Here is a 12,690-nt window from a genome sequence, read left to right as displayed (position 1 = left end):
GCATCCTATGCCGACGGACTACCAATGAGGATGTAGCTGTAATGAATCATTGTCAGTAATGTAGCTTGTAATGAAGCCGGTAAGCAAAATAGCCCAGATAGGATAGATTTAATAATTGAACAATCTTAGGTAATATATACATTCAATATATTGTTATTCAATTATAAATATTCAATTAGTTGTTAGCAACTTAGCATGTGTGTTCACAACTGGCCACAGCTGAAGCCACATTTGGTCTGAAGAAGCACAGAACCATCAGAGTGTCTGTTGGTGTTATTTGTGCTGCGGGGGGGGGGGTGACATGCTTCACGAACACCATCCGTTGTCTTCTTTATTATTTTCCACCCCACTTTTGTCTATCATTTGTTCTCTCTGAGGAAATGAGTCTTACAACCCCCACGCATTTCTTTTTTTGAGTCGGGTGGGGTGGGAGGAAGCTTCAAGTCTTAATCCCAGCACCAAATGGGAAATAAATTAGCTTCTTCACACTTAACTAGCTCTCATTTGCATTTACCGAGCGCACAGACTGCAACTCGGAGCTCTCCCATGGCACTAATCCTCTGGGCGAACAGACAGAGGTGGTGTGGACGAGGAGGGGGGGGGGGGAGTCTGCAGTGCTACACACAGCCTCATCCTGCCACAGGTACACTACATTCAGCTCACTGACCTGTGGGGGGCATCACGTGTGTATTTAACACCGCACGCTGGGGCCCGACCTCTTATTCTCACACTTTGACATACAGTATGTATCACTTATGTCTTAATTATTAAATATAATTCAACCTCATGAAAAATCATTGTTATATTCCTATAGAGACTTACACTTGGGATCTGTGAGACCTGAGCTGTATAACAAGGTTACATACAATGGATGTTCATTTGCTCTGTGAGTTAACAATGGTTTTACACAGCACCAAACCTCAAAAATCCAACATATTGTGAGTAATCTATTTGGATTTCTGTTATTGGTATTTTATTTATTAACAATATTTCAACACATTAATCATTAGTTAATGTGAAAAAAGTGGGTGTTAACAGAACCCAAAGGGAAAACCACGAGTTGTATTTGTTTTGATGTCAGAATGAAAATAATGATAAAAAAAATGAATAATAATAATTTAACAAAATAAAAAGTATCTACCGGTACTATGAAACATTGGGCGATATTTTTATGCTATACTGATTATGAAGACATTTAACATTTAAGGTAATGCCTGTAGCATTAACAAATATGTGAATAAATGACTAAATAGGCAACAAATTATGTTAAAGTCATTATTTATAAGGTTTAAACACTGAATGCTAATCAGCCTAAACGTTTGAATTGTCCCAAGATGAAATTCATAAATTGATGAATCTGATTGGCGCACAATGAGATCCCATGAACAGAGCACAGATTACACAAATACAAAAATCGACTTAAACAATGAATGAACCTGAGGAATAGCTTTTTGGGCCTTTAACATTTATTTACTCTGGAGATTGAGTTGGTATTCAAGCATTGATGTAGAGTCTGATAAAGCTCTGACCTGTTGGCTCTCCTGGTACGATGGTGGAGGAACGCTCTGGGTGGCCATCATTGTCACTGCAGGTGCTGGGGACACATTTTGCATCATGGGATAGCTTTACATTTAGACTGTGAAAGAAACAGAAGAAAAAATAAATTCAGTGTATAGAAATAAAGGAATGATTGTTATTTCTATCACAGCAGCAGCCAGCAGGTGTTTCTATGATTAAATAATGTGATTCTCACGCTACATCTCGCTCCTGCCTCTCACACTTCTTTCACCCTTCTCCATTAACTCATTTATTTCTTGTTTCTGACTCCCCTCAGTCCCCCTCAGCATGTATTGCAGAGCAGACTGTCAGCCGGATGATGTATTAATACTGAGTGATCTGACAATGCTACCAAGCAGAAAGAAAAGAGAGCAACACAGACTCAATCATATGAGCCTTTTACAGAAATACTTTACATACCAGCAGGTTCATAATGACACCGCAAACAAACCCGACTACTTGTTTACCAATTACAGACAGCTATGCTTGTTTACTAATTACAGTACAGCTGGCTTTAAAGCAGTGCATTCTGGAGGAGTCACCTTGGTCCTCTCTGTGTGTTGGCTGCTGGTGTTGTTGTGCTGCTGTCTCCGAGCCAATCAAGAGGGCTAATTAGGGCTCTTGTTGGCGGGCTAATTGCTATTGGCCGGGACCCCACAGGGCTGAGGGCGGTACCCTGTGGAACACCGCTGTAACCACACACACACACACACACACACACACACACACACGCACACACACACACACACACACACACACACACACACACACACACACACACACACACACACACACACACACACACACACACACACACACACACACACACACACACACACACACACAGACCCCCTACCGCAGCAATTAGGCTCAGCAGGTGCTCCCTCCTGAAGCTACATATAACCTATGTGTACACACTGCATGAAAATGTCCTGTAAGTTCCCAGTTTGACCTGAGGGGGGAAAGGCTGTTTAGATAAATATGAGGGTAAACTTTATCAAAGCTTTCTAACCGTACTGCTTTATCCAATATAAACCTATAACTGTAAGCCTGGACAAACGGATGTATACAGACACTATAAAGTTCAATATAGCGCTTTTAATGGACTTCAACATTCCTTTAAAATCAGGATGTTTGCTGAATATCTCGAGCCACTGGGGAAAAATATTTGTAATAATCACTTTTTTGCCAGAATATGAAAGGATCATGCGAATACTATAAATGGAAATACAAACTAACATCATAACAAATGTAAATATACCATAAATGGGCTAACTATAAATGTATTAATGAATACCCCAGACCCACTTCATAGGAATATCACAGGAACATTAATGAGTGTGTGTCTAATTCTGGCATAAAGGAACTCTTACGCTGCAATCAGCACTTTAAAAACCTGCTCGATGCTCCTCCTGTAGTTTCACTCATCTGTGAGTTGAGCCCTGATTTATCAAATAAAAAGTCTCTTTTCAGGTTCTAGCTATAACACAGGAAGAGATATGAGCAGCTGATCAGGACAATACAAATCATCAAGTTTCCCACCACTGAGCTAATCCTCCACTGAGAGCCAGACTCAATGTCTCAGACTTCTTCGTCAGACACAAGACAACTGGCTGAGAGCGTCTCCATCTGAGAGGCATCCAAATGTACCACTGCTGCCACCATGTTGGTGTTAAAGGATGGTTATGTTTCATTGACAATTCGTAATTTGGCGTTTTAGTCACAAATCTGCATGTTTTACCTTGTCTGCGTGAAAACATATACTGTGTGTGTGCTGTCCCTTATGAAACAAAAATATATTGTAATATATTGGTAAATATAATACAATATACTGGATCATACATTTCCATATATGGGAAAGTAGTCCTTATATTTTTAAATATATTGCAATATATGCATGGACCATGTATGGCTATATATTGATACATATAAAAAAAATATATTGCAATGAAAACAAAAACTGCACTATACATTTTTATATGTAATAGTTTTATTGAAACACTCATTTATCTTTCATGAGTTACACAAGTTTACATAAAATTGAACAGATATTCATAAACAGTTATCTCACTTCGTTTTGTATAGTTACCCACTTTATATATGAACATATGTTTGATGGTATATATTAAAAAAGTACAAATACTCCATTGTCCATTAAATGATGGAAAATAATATACAGTTTATAAATATATACAGACACACACATATATGCACGCATATATATATGCATATATGCACGCATATATATATATATATATATATATATATATATATATGCATACAGTATATATAAATATGCATATATATATTCACATATATATATGCATATATATATATAAATATGCATATATATATACACATAAAAATATATATATGCATATATGCACGCATATATATATGCATTATATGCACGCATATATATATATGCATATATATATGCATATATGTATGCATATATATATATATATGCACATATTTTTTCATTTTTGAATATACTATAATATACTTACTTCTTATTTCTATTTGTTTAATATATATGTTTATTTTTAAATTGGAAAAAACCCAGTACTGAGATATTCTTGGAAATTAAATGAGAATCCATAAAACAGCTTGCGTTTGGATTCTGGCTACGGCCGACCGGCTATTTGGAGTGGAATGCAGCCCATCCACGGCAGACAGCCCAAACAGTAATCGAATGCGCCACTTCCGGCTGACAGTGGCTGACCTCCGTCTTCGCTAAACAAATATTTGTTATAACTCTCTAAAACGTGTTAACGTTCTCATTGGACACATTACGTGCCAGTGATCATCACCAATCAATCTCACAGATTTCGGGGAGGGCCCCCCCCCTCTCCAGCAATAGATTGATCTGATTGGCAGATTCAAATGTGCGTTGCCGCCTCTGTCTGTTGATGATGGCTCTGTCAAAGAGATAGCATTCATCAGGTGCTTCGAAACGGAACATTTTAAAGAAACGAGAGGAAAATACAGCACGAGAGTCAGGTATGTGTGTGAGCATTTAAAACTATTTTAAATTGAAATAATTCTGCATGTACACTACAAGTAGTCTAGTTCCTTAATCCGTATGTCCCGTCTCTCGGCACTACAACAGCTACATTAGCTAACGTTAGTTAAATGAGCTATGTTAGTTCCCTCGTGTATAAGTGTATAACCGGTGCGCAACTTTGTGAACATTCAATTTAGAAGATTTTCGATGTTACAGTCAACTGAAGTCGACCCAAAACAGCCAAAAATAGCGGACCTTTAGATCGCTAACATTTTAGCATAAGTCAATGGAGTTTAACATAGCGGAAGCTAGCCTCGCGGCTAACGGACATTTTCTGACTGGTGAAGATGATGAGCTAGTTAAGTAATGTAACCACAGTTAGTCTATGTGTTCTGATGTTAGTAACTATGTAGGCTAACATTAGTTAGGCTATGTGTTGTGGACTAATGCATTCAAGTTAGTTCACATCTTAGTTGTTATTGCCCCTGCTGACAATTGTGTGGATAATATGTAGCCTACAGTCAATGGAATTTCACATTTTGCTCTCTTATGTTATTTTAATGTTGACCCATAATACTATATCTATATATTTTACAGGAGCATTGTTGAAATTCATAGGTTGAAATAAGCCTGCAGAACCACAAGTCAAGAGGACAGAGGAGCCAGATAGCAGTGGTGACTGAGGCAGAAGAAATAAGGAGAGAGGGCCCAAGCCGAGAGGCAGACGTCAGTAGTGAGGAATCAGACCCAAAAGACACGAGGACAGAGGAGCCAGATCGCAGTGGTGAGGAACGCACTGTCATTTAATTTCACTGTAATTTTACTTTTCACATATCACTTTATTCACTATTCAGCTTAGTTATTTATTCAGTTATTTTATTACTGGTACTGCTAATTGCACTATGCGTATTGTTGTATATTGTATATACGTATGTATTTACTACTACTACTTACAAAATCGAGGGTCGTAGCTTTGTGTCAGTACATATTTCAGGGTTTTTCTATGCCTTTGTTCATCTAAATTCTAATACTCATAGGCGACTACAACTCCTGCGGATGCCGAGGCCCAGTTCTCCCTTCCCACCACCCCAGGCTCATTGTGCTAGGTAAAACTCTCATTCAATAAAAGTAGTCTTTTAAAGGTGGGGTAGGTCATTTTGGAGAAACTAGCTTGAGTGCGCTAGAATTTGAAAATACACAGCCGGAAAAAAATCTGCCACTTCCTTACAGAGCCCCTCCTCCAACACACACGAACGCGCACATGACCAATGAGGGCATGAGATAAGTTTGTGCACAGATGGAAGGCTGACAGGCAGGTAGGCCATCCAGTCATTTCAGCCGGGCCAGCTAAAATGATTGGTCGTACTTTTTACAGTACCACGGCTTCCACAGATGACATTTTTTTATGGATTTTTAAGATATTCATTGCTATCGGGATGTTAAGAGCATTCCATGGAATATAACAAAAAGTGTATCTCGAGCCGGTTTCTCAAACTTACCTACCCCACCTTTAAAGATGAATGCAATTACATTTAAAAAAGTTTTAAACAGAACTGTTACAGATGTAGATGCTTGGTCCAAATTCCATAAAATATACCAACCAGTAGCGCCACACTCAGACGAAAATGTACAAAGCCTATTCTTCCACTATTTGCATTCCCACATTATTCACCAAGCCAGCCCATGCTTTAATATAGATATTATGGATATTGTTATAATTCCTGCTGTCTTTTGTGAACTTCTAATTATTTGTAATTGTTCTGTTCCACAGATGCTGTAGTAAACCACCATCCAGGGACCAAGACATCAGATATAAGAAAATCCATTAACACAAGAATTTGTGAGTTAAGGCACCAGGTGAAGCGAAAAAACAAGATGGACGATTAAATAGGGTACAAGACTGTTTTTTTGGCCCTGTTCCGGACCTTGTTTTAATGAGTGATCAGCTCATGTTTAAAGTTGTCACCAGGTGAAACAAAAAACAAGATTGTTAAATAGGATAACAGACTGCTCTTTTTGGCCCTGTATGAAATAACAATGCATCATTTATTAACTATACCTATACAAAATGTAATACATTTTCCCTTCATTATGTAATAACACCTCCTTTTGTAATAATTTGCCCATTATGTAGTAAACAAGTTCAATGCAAATATGTAATACATGTCACCACATTTTGAAATATATTATTACATATTGCAGTGGTTATTACAAAATGAGTTGCAAACAATAACATTACAACTGTTTATTTATTTATTCAACCATGAATCATTCTTACTCATAATTTAAAAATATTTCAGTAGAATATCTTTCATTGGCCAAAACTAGATCAAGTGTTACCATATGCATTAGCCAACATGTATATCAACATCAATTTTGGGTATGGTTACATACTGTAATGAATATTACAGTTTTTTAAAAGGGCAACTCACGCATTTTGTAATAACCATTGCAAAATGTAATAATTTATTACAAAATGAAGGGAAATGTATTGTATATTGCGTTCAGGCTGTTGATTACAGAATGCAGCAGATTATTACAAAATGTGGGTTTTATTACATAATTACGTGGAAAGTGTCTTGAGTCATTACATAATGTGTTGTTTATAGGCCTTTTCTTTTATTCTTTCCTTGTCCTTCTTTTAATGAGTATTTTGATAACTGTTACACATTGATAGAAAAAAACGAATTAAAGATTTTTTTTTATCAGAATATGCATTTCTCCTCATTGTGAACATATATTGCACTCATGTTCGGAATATATGGTACGTACATGGTCTTTTATAAATCTGAATATATAGTGCATACATGTCCCCATATAATTGTGAATATATAGCACATACATGTCCCCATATGAATCTGAATATATAGTACATACATGTCCCCATATAATTGTGAATATATATTACATATATGTTCCCATATAAATCTGAATATATAGTACATACATGTCCCCATATAATTGTGAATATATAATACATACATGTCTCCATATACATCTGAATATAGAGTACATACATGTCCCCATATAAATGTTAATATATAGTACATGTATGTTCACATATATACACAACCAATATATGATATATATTTACATATATTACTCAATATATGGAAAGCGGCAATTACTGATGTATTATCCCATATATTGCAATATATTAACACAATATATTATTCTATATATCAATATATTGTAATATATTAACACAATATATTATTCTATATATCTTCAATATATTTTGTAGATATGAATAAATATGTTTTGCATGTTGATTATTAATCAGTATCAGTTGGTGTAGCCAACAGCAAGGTTTCTTTTATTAAATCTTTTCAATTAACCAGTAAATCAGAAAACAAAATAATGCAATATATTGACAGTTAATATATGGGGAAATATATATGGTATTTCATTTTACTTAATTTCCTCCCATGTTTGTATTTAGTGCAGCACTAGATGTTTGCAGTGTGTGTGTTCACACTTCTGTGTGTGCCGTGTGTGTGTCTCTGTGAGTCATCTTGTGTACTGATTGCGCCTCCTGGTTTCTCTTCTCATTCCAACTGGTATCAGCTGAAATGCATCTTCTCTGTTATCAGTGCTCATTTTAATTGCAAATGCAGTCAGCGTGATAATGATTAAATGGAAAATTGCACATTAATTGATGAGACTAAAGATAAAGCAATTCCAATTACTGCAGTATTTTAGGCAGCCTCTCAAGTTTCGCCATCCCTCTAAGGAATGGGCCACCAAACGCCAAATTTGAGCAGGCAATTGTTTATCCATAAATGACAAATATGCGTACAAAAACATGCCATGCAATGTTTACTACAGCATGAAAGTATGCTGCAAAAACACCAACAAACAAGAAGATTTTGTTTCAACAGTCAAATAAAAATCTCACACAAGCAGACAATCTGATCAAACGAAAAGTCAAACTCTCTACGACAAAAGAGACGATAATCATGTGGAGCTACTCTCTCTGAACTCGCCATAGGTTTATTGTAACACAATAAGTCATACAATTAATTTTGAGGACAAACGACATGTTTGTTCCTCAACAAAGGCCTTTGAAATATTACAGAGTTCATAATGCATATGAATTGAAAAGTGCCTGTAGTCGCAATCAAAATTCAAAGCAAGCATAAAATAGAAAATGAGAAGTAGGCATAAAATTATTCCAACAAACATCAAAGGGTTTTGAATTTGGATTGGAGCAGTTGTACCCTTTCATCGGATTCTGTGCAGCAAGAAAAGCTTCTATTCAGCATTCAATTTCCAACAATCCTCAGACAGAACGCGCTGCATTGATGTAAGGTGAGTCTGTGGCATGGCTGCAGTTACACCCCGTTTACCACCGCATTGAAAAAAAAGTCATTTCTGGCCACATATGATGTGATCACTGCCTCTGGCCTTCACACCCCACTATGTCCAAAGACTCGTCTGCTTCGGTATGAAAGGTGAATTTATTGTACAGGGTTGAACTTATATCAAATGTGGAATAGGAATGCTGCTGCAAAACCAAAGCGACATAAAACCTGATCTGCCATGTGGTTCCAACACAAGAAGTGTCACAGAGAACATTTCGTGCACTCCGGATTGTGACCTGGCAGGGGTTTTGCACCGGATGATTAAAAGCAAACGTGTGGTGTACAAAGATGTGACTCTCTCTCTTGTCAAACTCCAAACCTGAAATAACCATGTTGGTGAAGTAGATGGTTGATGTCACTGTTATTCTGATTTGAGCTTTACTCTCTCTCCTACCAAAGGATGGGGAAGAGGTACCGCTTCAAGCAACTTGTAGGCTGTATAGCAATACGTCAAGCTAAATGCTAACATCAGCATAATAAAATGCTAATGTTTAGTGAGTTTAAGATCAACCTTTGTCATATCTAAGTGCCTAGCATTAGCATACAGCTGAGGATGTTGGTAATGTCATTAGGTAGTTTGGTCATTGATTGCCAATCGCGCCAACACATTTTGCCTCATTTTTTTCTTTAAAGGTCACCTATCATGCTATTTTTAGGCAATAGCATAGGTCTCAGATATATAAAAATATATAAAAAACATGTCTATAAAGTGTTTTTTGCTCAAAATACCAAACAGATCACCCATTCTAGCCATGCCCCATATCCCTCCATTTCACTTCCTGTTTCAAAAGTGCTGATTTGGGGTATAGAGCTGAGCTCATGCGGGAGATGCTACCGGCAGATACTGCGGTGATGAAACGCCATATCATGGATTATCAAGGATTATCTCTGAAACAGTATGGAGCTCAAAGGCTTTCTCTCTTGCCGGTTATACCACAAGGTGAGTTCCTTTTTATTTCCTGCTTCTTCAAACACATGCTCTGTGCAGTACAGGTTAGCTCTGAGTGTTAGCGATGCTAAACATGCACCAACCATATTACGTCCAAAACAGTCAGGCATTGTTTCTGATAGCAACGTTTATGATAGGGCCGTGGGTGTAAAGCCAGCCTAAATTTCCGATATTACGTCATATCGGACGCAAATCTGGATCAGCTCCGTTTTTAGAGATTTGGGTACGGAGGAAAAGAGAGGGTTTTATTTTCTGACGCTGCGTGAGTTCCCCGACACACCGGGGACACATATTTATGTATAAAAGACATCAAAAAGTGCATTTTGCATGATAGGTTCCCTTTAATGTTAAATCTTTTTTTCGTGTATTACTGGAGCATGTAAAGCCTATGATAAAGATACAATCATCAACTTTGAAGAAGGAACCATGGGGATTGGATAAGCACAGCGGACCTTGAGAAAATCACCCTCCACAACGTCTTTCCACCTTCAAGCCAGACCTACCGGACCGAACTTCTCCAGGGCGGAGTGATCCAGAGGAGAGGGGTGAGAGCTGTAAGCAGAGCTAACCCAGCTAGCACTTTTCCACTACCCAGCCTGCTCTTGGCAATGTATTGTTGCAGGAAAATAGGATCGATTAAATAAGAGTCTAACCCAGCAACGTGAGATCCAAAACTGTGCATGTCCACATCATCTGGATAAAGCTATTGAAATTGAAAGGCGAGCAATCTTTTCTCAAGGGACTCTAAATTCTTAATGCTGTTTTCATCAAACTAGTAAAAACCTCTCAAAATCCATTAACAGGGTGTTTCTCAATGTTGAGGACGCTTGCTTGGTAGCACATGTCTTCCGAGTCACTTGCTTCAGAAGCGAGGCAAGAATCCTTCCTAGCCTCGGAAAACGAAGAATTGTGGAACAGGCTAACAGGTGTGCAGGTGTGCGTCATATGCGAAGCCCCGCCTTAAATGGAGCGCGATTTCCGCCAAAGATTTGGAAATTGGTCCGTGCGCAAAGCATTGTGGGGATGTTAAGACCGCGGAGTCTACACATGTGCAGCCTTGAAATTTCTCGCTACGAAGTACGCCGGCCTCGGTAGAATTCCAAGTATGCTGGACATTGGAACAGTCCTTCGGCGGCACTCGATGACGTAGTATACTTGAAATAGTGGCTCTGGAGCAGCCTTCCTCGACATTGAGAAACACCCACAGACAGCAGTCTGCAATTCTGAGAGACATTAGACAACCCCTATGATACCAGTTTCTTTAAAAAACAACATGGCTTTTCTGACTTGACAAGCGATCGACTATCTGATTCTCAGAATCCTGAAGCTTTCCAAGAGTAATATCTTAGGCACATTAATGAAAACAGAAACAGTGTATCACAGCTTTAAACTCAATGGAAGATTTTGTAGAAACTATGGCAGATTAAAGCAACCACCTGATACCTGATCTGATATAACACACATGCATGAGGGAGAGAACCATCGCGGTGGTAGCGAAGTCCAGGGACTTGGCTTGGCAACTGGAAGGTCACCAGTTCAAGTCCCGGCAAGACCAAGTGCTACAGAGGTGTCCCTGAGCAAGGCACCGTTCCCTACACTGCTCCCCGGGCGCCGTTCATAATGGCAGCCCACTGCTCCTAACACTAGGATGGGTCAAATGCAGAGAAACCATTTTGTTGCATAGTACCTGTACTGTGTAATGACAATAAAAGTGCAAAAAAAGAAAAAAAGAAAAGAAAACCAGCAGCAAAGCCTCTCTGGGATAAAAGGAGCCAAGAAGCTGTCATTTGCACACCCTCCCATCAAAATCTCATTTCATCTGCCCTGTTTGAGGTTGTTGGTGAAGAGGTTGACCTGCAAATGCAATGAATAGCATTTGGAAGTGGGTATGTCACCTTGGTCAGATATTATGCATCTTGAAAGCCATGCAAGAGAGGACGATGAATAAATAAATCAGGTGTTTTTGAATATGAGTAGGATCTAATCATGGCCTTATTGTCAGGTCTGATTTACAATGCAAACACCGAGAGGAGAGGCCTTGATGCCGTCGAGTAAAATGGTGGAGGGAAGGGTGGAATGGTAATGAGAATAGAGCAGGGGAGGAGGGGCCCTGTGTACACACTTGTGGTCAGACTCAACACAACACAGAAATCTGAAAAACACAGAGCGCATGCAAGCACCCCCCCCACACACAGGAGTGAGCATGCATGCAAACATAGGGATGCATTTTAACGAACAAATGCCAACATTAAACACAGAGATAGCAAAGCTTCAACCAGTGTAGTCCTGAGGGCAATATCACTCACTGCCTCTCGCTGTAATGCACAGGCACACTTACTTACATATGTACACACACACAAACACACACACACACACACACACACACTCAGAGGCGCAAGTGCATACACAGCCCGAGGCGAATTAGTCTCACTAGTGGTCTAAGGGCTACAAATCCCCGTCAGGCTAAAGCAAGATCAACACATACTGCAGACAGGACCAAGTCCACACTCCCACACCACCTCATTAACCTGAGCCGGCAGCCCCCCTCCCCCCCCACACCCAGCCTCCAACACCCTGCTCCTCACACTTACAATTCATAAAAGTATCATTTATTCACCAGCGCTTGTTTATTGGACTCATCCCACCAGATGGATAAGGAATGGATGTGAAGCATGGTGAAGGACACCTCAACATTATGGTGGAGCTAGTAACTCTGAGTTCAGCCACATCATGGAAGAACAGGCAGTGCTTCGTGGCGGTTGTTTGAAAGGTTTTGTGTCAAGAACAAAAAAAATAAGCATGTTGGTGAGATA

The 12,690-nt window shown here is 38.8% G+C and overlaps 1 protein-coding gene across 1 annotated transcript in view; it reads right to left on the bottom strand.

Annotated features, from left to right (window-relative positions):
- Positions 1-12,690, bottom strand: part of pknox2 (pbx/knotted 1 homeobox 2) — a 118,554-nt gene that overhangs the window by 38,053 nt on the left and 67,811 nt on the right. The window contains exon 2 of the mRNA XM_034117241.1: positions 1,530-1,636. Within this exon, the coding sequence (XP_033973132.1) occupies positions 1,530-1,616 (87 nt within the window). The 5' untranslated portion in view covers positions 1,617-1,636. The remainder of the gene's footprint in view (positions 1-1,529; positions 1,637-12,690) is intronic.

This window comes from Trematomus bernacchii, unplaced genomic scaffold, assembly GCF_902827165.1.
Source record: "Trematomus bernacchii unplaced genomic scaffold, fTreBer1.1, whole genome shotgun sequence".
Taxonomy (NCBI): Eukaryota; Metazoa; Chordata; class Actinopteri; order Perciformes; family Nototheniidae; genus Trematomus; species Trematomus bernacchii.
Note: the sequence above shows the minus strand (reverse complement) of the source record. Positions and strands in the feature narration are given on the sequence as shown.